Raw genomic sequence first — 17,574 nt, forward strand, 5'->3', positions numbered from 1 at the left:
AGTCAGACAGCAAGTGGCAGCACCAGGATTCAGACCAGGGTCTGCTTTGCATGACACCGAGTTGCTTCCCTTTAGAAGTGAACAGACATCGTTTCTTTCCGCATGCCTGGGGTTGCCTCCTCTCCAATTAATCTTAATGAGTTTTTTCCCCCGTGTACCATGATTCCCACAGAAGCACTCACAGCTTCTCATGTGTAGCCCCCAGCGGCCTGGCGTGGTGCCTTGACCTTAGGAGGCCTCACTGAGTGCTGGTTGGATTCAAATTGAATGACCTCCTCATTTCCTGGGGCCCTCCCATACATTATCTCATTTGATTGTCACCATCAACCTGCAAGTGAGGAAGCAGCAGGCACAGGGCACGGCGGCTGGTAACTAGGGCCAGGAGGGCAAGCTTCGGACAACAGAGTCCACTGCACGAGGCAGAATTCGCTTGGGCTGGGGGCAGCTTGCAAGTGGAAGAGGTCACTCTTGACAAGGATGTTCTGCAGCTGGCCATTCGCTCAGCAAACATTTGTGGCTCTGTGGTGCAAAATGTGCTCTCTGGTGACCCATTAAATGTACAAGGACTCTGCCGATGGAGTTATGCACGTGTGGCTCCTGCCCTCAATCACAGGAGGCCGGTCTGAGAGTGCTCGCTGCATGGTGTCCCACTTGCCGGGAGGCAGCCTGGCTGGTCTGAGCTTCTCAGGGAGCTGGCGGAGGCGGAGGGTGGCAGCAAGCTGACAGCCAGCTCCCAGCTGACCTCTGGGCAGCGAGGAGGCTCTGAGATTGGATTGTTCTTACGTAAAGAGAGTCATCCACGAGACACAGCAATCGATGGCTCCCCCGTCCACTGCGAGCCCAGCCTGATCTAAGGCACCTTTCCCTGCGTCACCCCACCTCTTCCACCTTGGGGGTCTGTGCAGAGACCCTCACTCCACTTCTAGGAGTTTAGAAGTATTCTCTTCCTAGACCCTTTTCACCCACCTCAGACCCCTCAGTTCATATCTAGACCCTGCCCTGGGCACAAATTCCTGCCCAGTTCAGAGAACCAGGCTCAGTGCCAGGAGCTGCAGACACAGAGAACAAGACATAGTCCCTTCATGCAAGGAGTCAGGATGGCACCTGTCCCTGTCACCTGAGTGTAAGCCCAAACCTCCATTAGTGTTGGGACTGTTAAGGGGAGGAGACTAGGCTTTCTCCTCTGGGTCCCCCCCGGACCCCCAGCCATTGGCTTGGCCCCCACAGGGGATTCCATCACCAACGGGGAGCTTCCCAGGCAGCTGCTAACACTGTGCCCTGCCTGCAAGACCCCTGCTTGTCTGTCCCCAGGTTCCTCCAGGACTGTCCCTTTGGCTCTTGGCTAAGTTTGCAGAAACCCGGTTCCCGGACAGAATCTAGTTCATGGCTGTCTTCCCCTCCTCCGTGGTGCTTTTATGAAGAGGGGCCCAGGAGGCTTGGGATGGAAGTTTCGGGAGTGGACAGGACCAGAGTCACCTGAGGGGCCTGGAAACCATGGCTGTGCTTTCCAGTTCACCCCAAAGACTCCCCTCAGCTCACCCACAGCCTTCCTACCCCCACTCCCTGGCTCATCCTGTCTATTTGGAGGCCCACTGGATTGGAAATAACAGGCTGCCCGCCAGTCCTCTCCTCCCACCAGGGACACATCTGGTCCCCGCCTCTCGCCCTCCCAGAGGGATGCATTCAGTCAGGCAGGGAGACAGGGGGGAATGGGGAGAAAAGCAGATCGGGGGAAAGCAATTACAAAGCCACTTTCAGGGTTAGAGGCTGGAGTGGGCCCGGGCTGAGGGAGAAGCAGGGAGAGAAAGGGCCTGAGCTTATTAACCCCAACACAGCAGCCTGACCCCTCGGTCTGCGAAGGTGAGTGAGCTGATGGCTCCAACAATGACGTGCTGAGGGCCCAGGGAGGAGGAAGGGGAAGGAGTCTGGAGGCTCAGCCAAGAGCCCTTCTGCAGCCACAGGAGTCGGGCACTTCTAACCATCAGAGCCTAGCTGGGCACAGGCTGAGGAGGGGAGAAGGAACTGACCCGGGCCTGAGGCAGCCCTCCAACTGACAGCAGGAGACAATCCCTGCCCTCAAGGAGCTCCCATCTGACAGTGAACCGTAAGCGCTCGGATCAGGATGCTCCCATCCGGGAAGAGGACGGCTTCTGTCCTCTGGGTGCCTTAGTCTGAAGGGGGAGACAGACCCTACCCTTAGGGAGATCCCGTTCGGAAGGGAAGACATAGGTCCTAGCATCAGGACCTCCCATCTGCCAGGAGAGCCATGGGCCCTCTCCTTGGGAAGACTCAGGCTGAGGCACAGAAGAGACCCACACCCACGGGAGACAGTGACACACCAAAAGCTTCTCGGATGGAGTTGTGGCCTCAAGTCTAGGGTTGGGGAAGGGCAAGGATGGAGGGACAGAGCCCATCAGGCAATAAAGCAGGTTGGGGATGAGCATCTACTCTGAGTCTCCTCCGGGGCAGTTGGAGATCACTTGCACTTGTCCCCTAGGAGACCCAAAGCCACAAACAACTAGTGGCCTGGAGGCAAATGGCGCTGACTCCCACCCTCTCTCCACTGGCTGCTGCCCCCCTGTGTCCTGTCCACACTGCCAGGTAACTGCCCAGGGACAGGGAGGCAGCCCACACACTGTCACTGCCCCACCCCCAGTGGAGTCACAGGACACGGTAGCCCCTCCAGAAGATGCAGCTCCCACCCTTCGGGGCCCACCCCATCACACATGTGCTACCGTGTTCATAGGTAAAGCATCTGGACGGTGTTATTAAATGGAAGCTATGATTTCTTGAGCACCTGCTGTGTCTGGCTTTCGCTGATTTTATTCTCACAACTACCTTGGAAGTAAGGATGGCAAGTCCCCATTTTGCAGATGTGGAAATGGGGACTCAGAAAAGCTTGCTGAAGTCATCCAAGATCATACAGCTATTGAGTGGCCGCAGCCTTGCTCTCTCCCCTAGAGGGCACTGCCATCGCAGCCAGAGACAACTCCAGAGAGTAAACGGGGTGATCCCGCTGGGTGATCCCAAATTAGGTTTAAGAAAGCCCTCCTGCAGCTGTGAGACGGGCTTCCTCATTGCCTCTAAAGGGAGGTCAGTGGCTCTGCAGCCACTCAGACCTGGGCAGCCGGGCGCTGCCATCTAGTGGCCACCGGGGCCCAGCTCCCTTCCTCCGGGATGGGCTACAGAATGGATAGACTCAGCGGTAGCCAAGGGGTGGGCCAGAGAGACCCCCATTCTCTTCATCCCACCCAGGCTTGCTGACCACCATGTGGTGCCAGGCGCTGGGAGAGGGGCAGGGACTCAAGTGGATCTGGTGGGTGGCAGTCCAGGGGCAAAACAACCGTTTGAATTAAAGGCTGGCAAATTTGGAAAACACTGGGCACCTTGTGTGTGGGTTGAGGCCAGGTGTTTGTCCCGGGAAGCATGTGGGCTCTGCCCCACAGGCAGGAGGGCATCCTGGCACAGGGGGTGGGAGGTCATCTTGTCCCCACCTCGGCTCCAAGCAGGAAACAGCTTGGCTGAAGGCCCTATGGAGGGGCATCCAGGTGTCCTCTCTCCATAGCTCACATCTTCTGCCATCTAGTCCAGAAGTCAGTCCGAGATTGGCCTGAGACTTTGGATGTTGAGGCCCAAATGGGAGAAGCAGGAGAGGAGGTGCCGTATTGGTGGGGCCTGAGCCAGGCTGGGAGGATGGGGGCAGTGGTGGAGGCCGGGAGCTAGGTCTGCCTGGGGCAGATGTGCATCACAGTGTAATCAGAAGCAGAGAGAGAGAAGGGAACTGTCCAACAACAGGGCTGGGTTAAATTAACGCATACCGTGGAAAACCATGCAGCTGTTAAAATGATGATGTAGATAAATATTTATTGATATGGAAAGATGTTCGCAACATATTGTCGAGCGAAAAAAGCAAATTACAAAATAATTTGTAGAGCATGAGCCCACTTGTGAAAAAACAAATTTATGTGTGTGGGAAAAAATCTGATAGTGTTTATCTCCAGGTGGCAAAATAATGGCTAATTAATTTTTTTGTTTCACTTATCTGTATTTTCTGATTTTTCTACAAAGCATGTATAATAAAAAATGATGAAAGTTTGGCAAACAAACACTACCAAGCGTGTCTTCCTCTTTGCTTCTCTGTGTGGACATCTTCAGATGGTTAAGGCTGAGTGTGGGGATGGCTCTGAGGGTCAGATGGGGGTTGAAGGTGGAGGGAGAAAGCCCGGCCTGTGACAGGGGCCCAGGGAGGTGACTGACGAGGTGGAGGGTGGGGCCTCCCTCTGCTGCTGCCCACACAAGCCTGGTGTCTTGCATACACAGGTACTGTCCACTGAGCATGGCTGACAAGCCCTTCCTGCCCTTGTACGTCTTTCTCCTCCAGGATTGCTTTGCACTCAGTTCAACTAGATTTCACTTGAACAAAGAGAGGAGGCCACACACCTACTTGCCCTGCAAGCTGGAAGGGCAGCCACTCGCAGCCACAGAGAGGAGTTGGCACAAGAGTTTGTCCCCAGTCTTGCTCTTCCTTCAGTGCCTCCTGTCCTCCTGCAGCTCTACAACCCACAACGGGATCAAAAGTCACTGGGCGTCCCCTCCTCCAGACTCCCCTCCCCAAGTCCCTGCTCAGGCCCTGGGGTGGGATGTGGCTAGAGACTCAAAGACTCTCGCCTCCTCTCTCTGCACCGGGACTCACTGGGGGAAACCTTGGTAAGCAGCCTATAACACGCCCAAATGAAGAGCATCTCCCCTGCTGTGGGGCAGGGGGCATTGCCCCAACAGAGCCCAAGGGCCTGAGCTGGCTCTGAGAGCTGGGGCTGCTCTGAGAGCAGCCAGGCCTTTTCTGCAGAACTAGAGACCTGGCAGTGCTGGGCTGGCCGCCCCCTCAGGGCCTTTCCCTGGTGCCCACTGAATGACTCACCTTGGCACAGACACAATGGCTGGGAGTGGGCACAGAGCCTGCTCCCCACTGCACCCCAGCCCCTCTCAGATGTTTTCCGAGAAGCTCTTTGAGCAGGGGGCTTGGGCTGCACCCCGCCTAACATCCTGGCTTCTTGGGACAAAAACAGCACAGCCCCCCGGGGGCTGCTGTTGCTGTGCGGCGCCCTCACCGGCAGTGGAGAACAAGGCCCCATTCAGCAAGTGCCCAAGAAAAGGGAGCAGAGGCCCAGGCATGGGCAGTGGGCAGAGGGGGGCGGGGAGAGGAACACTACCCACTTTCCAGCAGTCCAAGGATGCAGACGGGCGAGGGGCCTGGGTGGGACGCTGACCCTGTGGAACCAGAGTAGAAGGGGTAGATGGATCTGAACTCTCAAGGGGCAACAGGGCCCAGGTCCTGGGCTCCTAGTTTGGATCCAGTGACTCCTCGGTTCCCAAACCCACCTCTCCCCAGACCCCCAGCCCATCTTCTCTGCCTGATGTGTGGGAACTCGAAGGAAATAAATCTCCAGTGTGAGAGTGGTGAGGGGTGGCCAGGGAAACAGCCTGATGCAGGAACAAGATGAGAGTCAGGACAGCCAGCTCATCCATAAACGCTTTGTGGAGCTGACAAGGCCTGGGCTGGGGTGGGGGTGCATGGAGGCTGGGCGAGGGAGGGGTGAGCCCAGTGGGGCTGAAGCGGGGGCTTAAGAGTGGCCCAGGGAGAGGGCCAGAGAGTGTAGTACCTGCCCCCTCTTGCCCAATCAGGACCCTCAATTGACCCTCCAGACAAAGCGCTGGTGTCCAACTCCAGCCCACAGCCCCAGAACTGCAGGATGGGGAGAAAGAAGGAATGCGGGACGTCTGTGTTCAGAGGGGAGGACTCCAGCCATCTGTTGGGAATGGGGCTCAACAGGAAACTGTAACATAGGCTGTTTTTTGAGGATGTAGAACAGGTTTGTTCTTTGCCAAATTCCCAGCACCTAGCAGGCACTCACTGGAAGGAGGAGGCTGAGTGAGGGAAGGCCTGAGTTATGGGATCTAAGAGCTGGAAGAAGGTCAGAGGTCATCTGGTCCAGCCCTTTCTTGACTAACCTTCCTAGAGAGAAGGTCTCTTTGCCTAGTGGTCAGGCCCCAAACCCAGCATCTGGCCCCAGGCACTGCCCATCAGTAGCTCTGTCTGTGGCCAGGCGGGGGCTGGCGTGCCCAGGAAGCCCTGCCTCTGGGCACAGTGATCTCGGTAGGGTGAGAAGAGCTCTCCCCATGGCTGGGCTGCAGCCCAGCCCCACCCCCTCAGGCTATGCCAGGGGGCGTTGCCAGGGGCAGCCTGGGCAGTGGCAGGCCGGCCCACTCCTCCATAAAGCCCTCACATCCGAGGAGCGGGCAGAGCTGGGCCAGGATGGAGAGGAGACGTGTCACTTCGGCCATTCGCCGCTCCTACGTCTCCTCCTCGGAGGTGGTGGCAGGCCGTCGCCTGGGTCCCGGCACCCGCCTCTCCCTTGCTCGAATGCCGCCTCCACTCCCAACCCGGGTGGACTTCTCCCTGGCCGGGGCACTCAACACCGGCTTCAAGGAGACACGGGCCAGTGAGCGGGCGGAGATGATGGAGCTCAATGACCGCTTTGCCAGCTACATCGAGAAGGTGCGCTTCCTGGAACAGCAGAACAAGGCGCTGGCTGCTGAGCTGAACCAGCTGCGGGCCAAGGAACCCACCAAGCTGGCCGATGTCTACCAGGCTGAGCTGCGTGAGCTGCGGCTGCGGCTCGATCAACTCACCGCCAACAGCGCCCGGCTCGAGGTCGAGAGGGACAATCTGGCACAGGACCTGGGCACCCTGAGGCAGAAGTGAGGAGAGGGCCAGAGGAGAGGGGCCTCGTGAAAAGAGAGAAAACTGAGCCCTCAAGAGGGAGTGCCTGCAGCCTTCAGGGTCTCAGGCAGGGGGCTCTGCCTCCCTGCTCCCCGTTTCCCCACCTCTGGGAGGGGAGGGCTGTCCTTGCTCCCCAAGATGATGGGAGGGACTGGGAGGAGGCCCAGAGCCTCAGGGATCTGATTCCAGGGAGCCAGGGGACTCTCAGCACCTCCCCACTAGGGAAAGCTGTGTGGGGGCAGTCAGGGACCCCAGCAGGCAGGGTCTGTGCGTTTCATTCACTGTGGGGCCTTGTGACTACAGGCGGGGAGCTCGCCGATTCTGAGTGTGGGCCTGTGTAAAGGAGGGACGAGAAGGGAAGGTTGGTGTGCGCTGGAGAGGTGGGGGAAGAGCAGGCAGGCCTGGCCTCAGAACACGGTGACTCTGCCTGTCACCAGCTTATGACCTAGTCTAGGCACTTCAACTTCACATCTGTGAAGCGAAGATCTTTGTAAAACCCATTTCCAAAGGTCAGAGGGAAGCCCAGGGGCAGGGAGCTGTGCTGAGCTGTCAGGGCACGCGCATGAGCCCCCAAGGGCAGGAGGACTCAGGTTTGTGTGCTCAGTAGTGAGTGTGCATTGGTGGGAGCGCCTGAGTGAGCAGGAGCAGGCACAACGACCCTGATAAGGCGCCTTAGTAATGAGGTCAAGTAAAGGCCTTCAACTGCTCGCCCCCCGGCCAAGGCCTGTGTCTAGGACCCCTCTGACCCTCACTCCTCCTGCCACTCCATGGACCTGGGGAGGTCTCTCTGGCAGCCACCTCCAGGCCAGGGAGATTGGGGCAGGGATCCGAGAGTCCTCAGAGGAGGAATGTGTTCCCCCATCCCAGGCTCCAGGATGAAACCAACCTGAGACTGGAGGCTGAGAACAACCTGGCTGCCTATCGACAGGTCAGGGGGCTGGAGGGGAGGGACAAGTGAGGGGGGAAAGGGTTGATGGGAGCTGACCCAAACACAGTCCCCAAGCCAAGCCCTCCAGAGCAATGTGTTGCTCTCCCCAACACAAGAAAGAGGGGTGAGACAAGGCTGGGGAACTGGGAAGAGGAGTCTGGGGTCAGTGGTCCTTTGCCCCTTCCCTACTCCAGGAGGCAGATGAAGCCACCCTGGCCCGAGTGGACCTGGAGAGGAAGATTGAGTCTCTGGAGGAGGAGATCCGGTTCTTGAGGAAGATCCACGAGGAGGTGAGGCCAGGGCACAAGGAGGAAAGCCCAACACAGAGATTGCAGCTAAAAGACAGAGAGACTGAGACTGAGAGAGATACTCAAAGACAGGCAGAGAAAGAAACAGAGATTGGGAGACAGAGAAAGAATATGAGAGAGAGAGATACAGAGAGAGACTGAGGGAGACAAAGATAGAGACAATCAAGAGAGCATCCCCAACCCCAGGTAAAACGCACACAGACACGCATGCCACTTATTGAGAATAACAACGGGCCTTGTTGCCTCCTTTTTTTCTTCACTACAGGCCTGTGAGATAGGAACCCTCCTAGTATTATCTCCTTAGCCCTGAGGTCCAGAGAGGTTAAAGAACTTATTAAGGTCACACAGTTTCTAACTCCACCTCCCCTGCCATTAGTCTCCATTTAAATGAGAGCCATTCATAAAAAACATCCCACTGAGCTCCGACCTCAGACTATGACCCCCTGGAACCCGGGAGCCCACAGGCACACCCAGCACGGGGACTCAGTCATTCTCCCATGAGAATACAGGCACACTTTCAGTGCTCCTGCCTGTCCGGGCCGGGGAGGAGGACCTGGTTAGGCCCCGCTTGGGCCATTCCACTTCCTCCAACTAGGACTGCCCCATGCTGTTGGCCACCATCTGAGTCTGAGGGGCAGGCAGAAGAGGGCATGATGTTGTGGGGAAACCCCAGTTGCGGTCTGGGCCCTGAACCCTGCCACCCCTTCTCTCACCCTGACCAGGAGGTGCGGGAGCTCCAGGAGCAGCTGGCCCAGCAGCAGGTCCATGTAGAGCTCGATGTGGCCAAGCCGGACCTGACGGCGGCCCTGAGAGAGATCCGCACGCAGTATGAGGCAATGGCGTCCAGCAACATGCACGAGGCGGAAGAGTGGTACCGGTCCAAGGTAGCCCTGACTGTGGGCCAGCCTGCCTCCTCCAGGCAGCCCTCCTGGCTCCATACAAGAGAATTAGGGAAGGAGGGTAGAGGGAAGGCAGGAGAGGATCCTCTCTGGGTGACAGATCTTCACCAGAGCAGAAAGGTGACTTGCCGAGGGGTCACATAGGCACTATTACTCCCAATAAGTACTTATTATTATTATTGCTACTACTACTATTATTATTAGCCAACATTGTGGTGTGCCAGGCCCTGTGCTTTGTATGGATTATCTCACTATGAAGTAGGTTCTATTCTTTGATAGATGAGAGAACTGAAGTCCAGAGAAGTTAATTAATCTGCCCAAAGTCACACAGCTCCTGAGTGGTAGAACTGGATTGCCAACCCCAGTCATCCCTCTTGGGAGCCTGCCTTCTTGATGCCTCTGCCAACTGTGTCTGGGATTATGGAGCGTCTACTGTGTGCCAGTTACTGCCTGGGATACAGTGCTGTGTCTGCCCAGGGAGCTGTGATGTGCACCCAAATATGGTGTCCACAGAGAACACCGCAGGGCAGAGTTTACGCGCCATGTGGGACCAGGGAGAACATCACAGAAGGGAGGCCATTTGGCCTAGCCAGGACTAGCAGGCTACAGACATGAGGAGAAGAGGGAAGGGGCATCCTGTGTGGAGGACAGAGCCCGCAGAGGCCTGGAGACAGAAAAGCACAGAGAGGCGGGGGCCCAGAGATGCTGGCCCAGGGCACCCAGCAAAGAAGTGTGAGTGGCAGAAGCCAGTGATGGGTCTGAGCAGGTCACCGCCTGATGGAGACGTGAGGGCTTCACTGCAAGCTGGGGCAGAGAGGGCTCTTAGAACCCAGGGCTCTGAGTGCCAGAACCCACTGCCTGCAGTGGGGGAGGGCAGGGCTCAGTCCGGAGGATGGAGCTGCCAGTGCAGGAGACTGGATTCTGTGGGAAAAACTGTTCATTCATTCATTTACCAACCAGGCACTGTGCTAAGTGCTGGAGACACAGCAGTGGCTTCTGTACCCTGTCCATGGGTCACAGTCACTGGGAATAATAAAGTGAGTGACCTGAACAACAACCCTGGGGGCCTGCCCACCTCCCTGATTTCCCAGAGACAGTGCCTTCCCACAGGCCCACACAGGTCGCCACAAGGGGCTGCAGGCAGCCCCTCAGCATAGGGCCCTCTGCCCATCTAGTTCGCGGACCTGACGGACGCCGCTGCCCGCAACGCAGAGCTCCTCCGCCAGGCCAAGCACGAAGCCAATGACTACCGGCGCCAGCTGCAGGCCTTGACCTGCGACCTGGAGTCCCTGCGCGGCACAGTGAGCCCGGGCGGGGCTGGAGGGGGTGGACGGGTCGGCCAGCTAAGGCTGGCGGATCAGAGGGGACCTGCAACCCCAGGAGTGCCAGAGAAGGGCCAGGGGCGGGACCAGGACTGGACGGGCTCTGAAAGTTACTCCGGGGGCCAGAGGCGAGACGTGGGCGGGGCGGGGCAGGCCAGGGCCAAGAAGCCTCTCCAAGTAGATCTCGTCCAAGTGCGGGGGCGGCATAACCGTGCCTCGAGGGACCAGCTGGCTCCACCCCACAGAACGAGTCCCTGGAGAGGCAGATGCGGGAGCAGGAGGAGCGCCATGCGCGGGAGGCAGCCAGCTACCAGGAGACGCTGGCCCGGCTGGAAGAAGAGGGACAGACCCTCAAGGATGAGATGGCCCGCCACCTGCAGGAGTACCAAGACCTGCTCAATGTCAAGCTGGCCCTGGACATCGAGATCGCCACCTACAGGAAGCTGCTGGAGGGCGAGGAGAACCGGTGAGCCCTGACCACAGCCCCCCGCAATCCTCCTTGCTGCCCCGCCGAGAGTCGCCTTGTTCCCTCCAGGGACTGTGTTATTCAGCCTGTGTCCAGCCCCTCCTATTCCAGTGCCCAGCACAGTCCCTGCCTAACACACAGTAGGTATTCAATGAATATCTGATGAATGAATGGATTCAATTCAACCAATGTTGATTGGGTCCCAGGGCCAGGACCTGAGTCACCCCCCAAACTAAGAGGCTCACCCCTTACCGTCCCAACAAAGATTAGACTTCTTTTCCCCTGATGGATCTCTTCTGCCTCCTCGGAACTTTCTTCACCACTCTCCCCTCCCTCCTACCACCCTCCAAGCCTCCTTCGAATAGAGATATTCCCCTCGCAGGGAATCACACCCAAGCCCCCGCAGACTCTTGGAGCTCCAGGGAGCATGTTGGCTGCTGGGGAAAGCCAGGAGATGGAGTTAGCCCTTCCTGGCAGGGAGAAGGGCCTCAGTGCTGTCACGATAACCCTGGGCCAGGACCTGGCCGGGGGATGTTCTTGGGCAGCCTGGTCACCCCCTCCCTCTGCTGTCTTTCAGCATCACCATTCCTGTTCAGACCTTCTCCAACCTGCAGATCCGAGGTCAGTAGAGCAGGGCCTTGTGGGCAGGGTGTTGGATTCCTGCCCCCTCCCCCAGGTCTGTGGGCTGCTGCTCTGGCCTGGGGCAGAGGGCCAGGGGAAAGGGGCTCCGGGCTTTCCTTAGGGGCCTTCATGATTCACCGCAGAGCTTCTAGCCAGAACACACCGTCCCAGGGCATTCTGGGTGGGGCTTGTAGCTGCTCCTGCCCGGCTCTGCCCTGTGTCCCGCTCCCCATCCCTGCACCCCATTCCACCCCTGAACTGGGTGGGGGTCTCAATCTCCATCCTGTCGCAGATCCCTGAGCAAGCTCTGCCCATCTGAGTGTTTTATGTTTTTGTTTTTTAACTGCTTGTCACTGCAGGGGGCAAAAGCACCAATGAAGGGGAATGTCACAAGGTCACAAGACATCTCAAAAGCCTCACAATACAAGTTATACCAATACAGGCTCACCAGATTGTAAATGGAGCCCCGCCGGCTCTCGGTTAGCTGCCTGCCTCTCAGACACGGTGCTTTTCTCAGCCTGACAGGAAGTGAGCTTTACCAAGCCCATTTTCCCCGTCCTCTTGGGCTTCCTCCTCCCAGGTTTCCCTAAAGGGCCAAGCCCATGGCATTTTCCCAGCAGCCTCAGTGCCCAGCCCAGGACCTGGCGCGGGGTAAATGTAGGTTAAACTAGCAGAGCTGGCCGATGTTCAAAGTGATATGTCCTCAGGTGCTCAGATGAGATGCTCTGGGGCCTCGGAGCAAATGCCAGCCTCTGCCTCACCTCTTCCCCATCACGGGGAGGGCCCCTAGGGTCTCGCTCTGCCCGGTGGCCAGGCCCTCTGCCTGATTTGTCTGTCCCCGAGGCTCCGTTGCTCAGCTCAGCGCTGATTCAGCCCAGAGGATTATTTCCCCCTGGACTGCTGCTCTAATGGTGAATAAAGCTTTATGCTCCCTGCTCTCAATTTTAAATATTAGTGAGTGTGACATGTTATATTTTTCTCTCTGAGGGGGGGAAATCTAAATTACTTCTTACTTGTATGTGGCCCTCAAATGATTCTTAGCTAAGGAAAAAAAATGCTTCTTCTTCTGAGCTAGAAATTTAGAAACACTAGACACGCATGTCTCTGGGCTTAGTTCCACATCCGAAGGGTTAACGAGGCAGAGCAGGTAGAGGTAACACTGCCAAGTGCCAGACAGTAAAGCGTCACTAGGGCCAAGAGAAGTGGCAGAGAGAAGTAGGAAAGGGGAAGGGGGCAGCACAGGGACCCATATGTGTTGAGCACTAATATGTGCCAGTTGCTCCACACACATTATTTCAGCTGATCCCTCACTCCCACCTAAAGAAGTGGGCACCTCAGCCCCATTTTGCAGATGAAGAAACTGAGGCGAGGAGAGGTAAATTAACTTGTCCGCAGTCGTGTGGCTCGTTAGTGGCTGAGCTGGGACTTGAGCTCTGGCCTGCCTGATTTCAAAGCCCGTGTGCTCCTTCCTCAGCACAGTGCTAGGTCGTCAGAAAGCCAGGTGCCAGGTCAGGGCTTGCAGAGGAGCTGACGTTCAGCCAGGCCAGGAGAGTGAGCAGGGCACTGGACAGAGCAGCCAGGACTTGCCCAGCACAGTGGGGCCTTGGGGGTCACCAGACCCTTTGGAAGAGCCCAGGCCCTCCCTGCCTGGTTGGCTAGGCCTCCATACTTATGATTGGGGTGTGATGGGGAAGCCAGGGGTGGGAGAGGATGTTTAGTGCCCTGAGAGCCCATGGGAGGCCTCCTCTCCTCACACCTGCAGAAACCAGCCTGGACACCAAGGCCGTATCAGAAGGCCACCTCAAGAGGAACATCGTGGTGAAGACTGTCGAGATGCGGGATGGAGAGGTGAGGAGGGCAGACCCCAGACCCTGGCCCATCAGGCGCTGGCCGCCCCCAGGAGCTCTCAAGGCCAGGTTCTGGAAGAAAGCCTGGACTGGCACTTAGAAGGTTCTTGATAACTCACAAGAGCTCCCAGGGAGGCTCTGGAAGAGGGGAAGGAACCTGGCTGTAATTCAACTCCCCTGCCCCTCCACTGGCAGTTCTATGGGAAGCCTGGGTGCCTGGCCACTGGATGGGGTCCTGACTCAGGCTTACTCCCTTTCTCCCTTTCTCCCCCTGAGACTCAGCTGCCCCAGTGCCAGGCCTGGGGGAGAGAGAAAGAAAATTAAAGTTACCAGTTTTCACTCCCAACTTTCAGTTTCTAACTTGGTTAAAGGAACCTGCCAGAGGAAGGGGATTTGGCATAACCCCCTCCCCATCACAGCAGCAACTGCTAGCTAATCTTACACCATCAGCTCACCATGTTCCAGGCATGGTGCTAAACACTTTACAGGTGTTACTTCAATTACCCTTGACTGGTGCAGGGGGAGTTCTGGTCAGGAAAGAAAAGAAAGACCCAGGAAGGCTGGAGAGTTGCCCAAGGTCACAGAGCCTCACAGTGGTGGACCTGGGGCCCGGGTAAGCTCCTAACTGTGGCACTGTGCACCTTCTCTGTCCCCTGCAGGTCATTAAGGAGTCCAAGCAGGAGCACAAGGACGTGATGTGAGGCAGGACCCACCTGGTGGCCCCTGTCCCAAGGCGTGAGGGGCCTGCAGCAGGAGACAGGATAGTTGCCCCCCCTCTGATAGCTAATTTCCCCAGACCAGAGACCCCCCACCCCAGCCGCTCCCTGCTCACTCCGTCTCTATGCCAGCTTGCTGCCCTAGGCTCTGACCGCATTAGGACTGCCAGATAGCATTCACCCTGCACCCAGCAACTCCAACTAACAAGGCGCTCACCTGAAAGGGGCAGCCTGGAGGGGCGTGGCCGGCAGCTTGAGTTAGAATTGGGAGAGAGGAGAGAAGTTGGGGAGGACAAGGGGAACTTATAGATCACCCTCCGTGGCCTAAGCCCTGTCGTCATGGCAACTGTTGCCAGAGCTAGAGGTCTCTGAGGCTATCTGGGAACTGGGCCTTTGAGTTTCCTCAGGCTGCTGGAGGAAAACTGAGCCTGAGACAGAAAGGGGAAGTCCCCACAGGCAAGGTAGCCCTGACCAGAGGTTTATTCTTCTAGACTGACGCTGACCAGTCTGAGAGTGGGTGGGGATATCCCATCACCTGGAGTAGTCACCAGACAGATTCCTGGCCTGCCCAGATCCCAGAGGTGCCTCCTGAGTGATGATGCAAGTGTCTCAGCCCCATTGAGCTGCTGTGAGGGCACGCTATGGGCATGCTGTGGGCACGTGGGAGCTTGATTCTCAGCACTTGGGGGATCTATAGTGTAAGTGGAGAGGGAAGAGATGCTGGGAGGGAGAAGAGGGGGCTGCCTGGCCCCTAGGAGTGGGTACAGAGAGGTCAAGCCCAGGAGGACTCCCCCATCTAGGCTGGGGGTGCAGGTAGAGATGGAGGAGGAGGCAGTTGGAATGATGCGAGGCATCAGAGTTGGGGGTTGTGGGTGACCAGTTACACTTGGCCTCTGGGTTGTGGGAATCAAGGAAGTGACTCATCCTCTTGGAGATGCTGAAACAGGAGAGATAGGGGCTGCTGTCCACAGGGGCAGGACACACTTTGTCCCAGTTCTAAAGGCCCCTTCCTTGCCCCTAATCCCTGTCCACCCAGCCCTCTGAGCCCCTGCAGCTGCTGCCTTCTGACCCCAGCAAATGAATGAAGCCACTGCAATACATCCGACTCTCTCCACCCCACAGTGACCTGCTACTTTTCCCTAAGCTGAGGCCCTGTGGGCCCCTCTTACTCAAATACAAAATGTACCCCTGTGTTTTAGGTAGCACCATATTTTATAATTTGGGAAACTGAGGCACAAGCAGAGTAAAGACCCTGGTTTGTGTTCCTGGAGGCAGGGCAGCTCGGGGCAGACACTTTGACTCAGAGCACCTGCTCTGCTTTCCACAGGAGGACTGTGGGGGGCGCAGGATTATCTGTGCCCAGAAGTGGGGCTGAGACGACCCACTCCAGGGTCCTCAACTCCCCTCTAAGGCCAAAGGGAGAGAGAAGTGGGAATCCCTCCCTCCTTCCAAGACTTGGTGCCCTTTCCCCCACCCACCGCTGCTAACCTTCAGGGCACTGCTGCTGCCTGTAATCACTGAGGTAAATAAAGACAACTGCTGTGGCCTCCCCAGAGTGGACTCTGATCTGTTCAGGAGAGGCTGGCGCTGGGGGAAGAGGGCAGCAAGTAGCCTTGGACAAGCCTCAACTTGCTTCCTGTCACTAATCATCTCGGGAGCCCAAACCCCGACAGCAGCAGCTACGTGACAGATCCCGCCACCAAGCCTGCTCTGCCCGGCAGCCCGAGCGCCCCCACCTCTTTGCTCCCAGCCCCTCTTCTCACCCGCCGTCCCCAGCCTGGGTGCCGTGTCTGAGGAAAGCCCGCAATTTGACCTCCACTTTCCTCACCCATTTCTTCTCTTCTAGTTGTTACCTAGAACTATTCCCAAACCTACCATTTCTACTGGCCAGGCCCAGGATGAGGCTGGGGAGGAAGACAAGGAGGACACGTACTAGGCCCCCCATTCTTCTTCCTTCCTCTCCTTGCTGCCCCCAGTCAACCAGTGCCCACTTGGCAATCCTCAAAGGCAAGAAAATACAGCACCCCCAACACTGTTCAACACTGAATAAGCCACTTCCTCCTTTTAGGAGGGTGCAGTCAGAAGGCACGTGCACCCTGGCTGCTTCCATCCCGGCCTCAGTCCCCCATCTCCCACCTGCCTCAGGTTTCCCCTCTTCCCAGAGCAGGTTCTAGATGTGCCCATGAAAATGGGGAGCAGGTTGTGACTAACAGATTTGTCCACACCCCCTTGCCACACACGTCCCGGCCCAGGGTGCCCACCCAGAGGCATCTGGTATCATTGAGCAAAACACATGTAAGCACAACTGGTCTTCAGAGCTGGGGAAGACAGAGCCTAGGGGGAGAAGTTGGGACAACAGCGAAATAAGTAACAGCAGCAACGACAGAGGTGAATGGTGACAAAGACTGCTGTGATGAGCAGGTAGCCTATTAGGGTGAGCTCCATGGCGGCGCGAGTCTCAGGGTCCGAGAATGAGGCCCGGTAGTGGCCTCGAGACATCACGCCCAGTCGAAACCCAGCGACTCGCACCCCCTGACGCCAGCAATAGTAGATGCCCCGGTCACTCAGCTGGGTAAAGCGGATGTGGAGATGGTTGCCGTGGTCAATGAACACCCTCATGGACCTGTTGACGCCCTTCAGGTACTGTGTGCGGTAGAGGAACTGGTGGTCCTTGTCCCAGGCCACGGCATGCTCTGGCCGGGCCCCGGGACAGGAGATGATGAGTCCGTGGCCCAGCCTCTGCTGGTGGAACTGAATGGGCACCTGGGGCACCCAGGGCCGGCTGCCCAATTTGGACACATAGTTGAAGATGGCCATCATGCCCTCCTGGATCACCTTTCTCTCGCAGGGCACAATACAGCTCTGAACCAGCAGCTCAGGTGTGTGGTCCCTGGCCTTGGCCCGAAGACTAGTCGGCACAGCCCGCGAACCACAGGACACCACATCAGGCAGTGTCTTGCGGTAGCGTGGGGAGAGGTCTGGGCTCTGCAGGTAGCAGAGGCCAATGCGCCACTGCTCCCCGCGCACCCCGCAGCGGTCACAGGGGGTCCACTCCCAGAAGGTGGTGAAGACATGCAGGCTCCCTTGGTACTCGTCTGCAAAGGGCTCCTGGCCCTGGTCCTTGAAGGTGGCCACCATTCCCTCACTGCTCTGGATGTCCACATCATAGGCGTAAAAGTAGTCCCCCTTGCGGGTGCCACAAAAATACAAGCCTGAGTCCTCGGGCTGGGCTCGAAAAACCAACAGACTGAACATGCGGATGCTGAAGCGGACCAGCATGTCACTGCCCACACGCACCTGGGCTTCCTCCGTCAGCACCCGCCCATCGAAGTCCGTGAGCACTTTGGTGTGGCCACTACCTAGGTGCTTTTGGTAGTACCAGACGACAGCAGTCACCTCCTCGGGCTTGCAGTGGCAGGGAAGCTCGAAGCTCATGTCAGCCAGGTACGCCGCATTGTCAAACATCAGGAAAGCTGGACAGGGGGTCCTCTGAAAAATATTCTCCTTCTCCACAATTTCAAAGGCCTGGAGGCTCCCCCACACCCACAGGAGCACAGTGGTGTGGGCCAGGTTCATGGCTGTAGGAGGCAAGGGTCAGAGGGGGCGGGCAAAACCAGGCACTAAAGCCCTCTGGGGCTTCTAGAAATCACTGCTGGGAGAAGACATCTCGATGAGGCAAGGATTAA

The 17,574-nt window shown here is 57.4% G+C and overlaps 2 protein-coding genes across 4 annotated transcripts; one reads left to right on the forward strand and one right to left on the reverse strand.

Moving 5' to 3' along the window:
* Positions 1 to 6,248: 6,248 nt before the first annotated feature.
* GFAP (glial fibrillary acidic protein) lies at positions 6,249 to 15,441 on the forward strand. Of its 3 annotated transcripts, XM_005597018.4 has the most exons (10): positions 6,249 to 6,759; positions 7,649 to 7,709; positions 7,904 to 7,999; positions 8,740 to 8,901; positions 10,092 to 10,217; positions 10,484 to 10,704; positions 11,282 to 11,325; positions 11,685 to 11,804; positions 13,088 to 13,173; positions 13,832 to 15,441. In XM_005597018.4, exons 1-10 carry the CDS (start codon positions 6,314 to 6,316, stop codon positions 13,871 to 13,873), a joined length of 1,404 nt encoding a protein of 467 aa, XP_005597075.1. In that variant the 5' UTR covers positions 6,249 to 6,313; the 3' UTR covers positions 13,874 to 15,441. The 3 variants fall into 3 exon arrangements, with proteins under 3 accessions (XP_005597075.1, XP_023507355.1, NP_001157333.1); NM_001163861.1 differs by lacking the exon at positions 11,685 to 11,804 and having other exon boundaries at positions 6,300 to 6,759; positions 13,832 to 13,873; XM_023651587.2 differs by lacking the exons at positions 11,282 to 11,325; positions 11,685 to 11,804.
* FAM187A (family with sequence similarity 187 member A) lies at positions 15,048 to 17,464 on the reverse strand. The gene has a single exon (XM_001495231.5). The coding sequence runs from the start codon at positions 17,462 to 17,464 to the stop codon at positions 16,223 to 16,225; it is 1,242 nt and encodes a 413-aa protein (XP_001495281.1). The 3' UTR covers positions 15,048 to 16,222.
* Positions 17,465 to 17,574: the final 110 nt, after the last annotated feature.

Source organism: Equus caballus, chromosome 11 (genome assembly GCF_041296265.1).
Source record: "Equus caballus isolate H_3958 breed thoroughbred chromosome 11, TB-T2T, whole genome shotgun sequence".
Classification (NCBI taxonomy): Eukaryota; Metazoa; Chordata; class Mammalia; order Perissodactyla; family Equidae; genus Equus; species Equus caballus.

Excerpts from the sequence above, each read along its gene's own strand:
- GFAP (XM_005597018.4), top strand. The coding sequence starts at position 6,314 with ATGGAGAGGAGACGTGTCACTTCGGCCATTCGCCGCTCCTACGTCTCC. Across the intron at positions 8,902-10,091 it reads AAGAGTGGTACCGGTCCAAG|TTCGCGGACCTGACGGACGC; the intron begins GTAGCCCTGACT and ends CTGCCCATCTAG. Across the intron at positions 11,805-13,087 it reads TGGAGCCCCGCCGGCTCTCG|AAACCAGCCTGGACACCAAG; the intron begins GTTAGCTGCCTG and ends TCACACCTGCAG.
- FAM187A (XM_001495231.5), bottom strand. The coding sequence starts at position 17,464 with ATGAACCTGGCCCACACCACTGTGCTCCTGTGGGTGTGGGGGAGCCTC.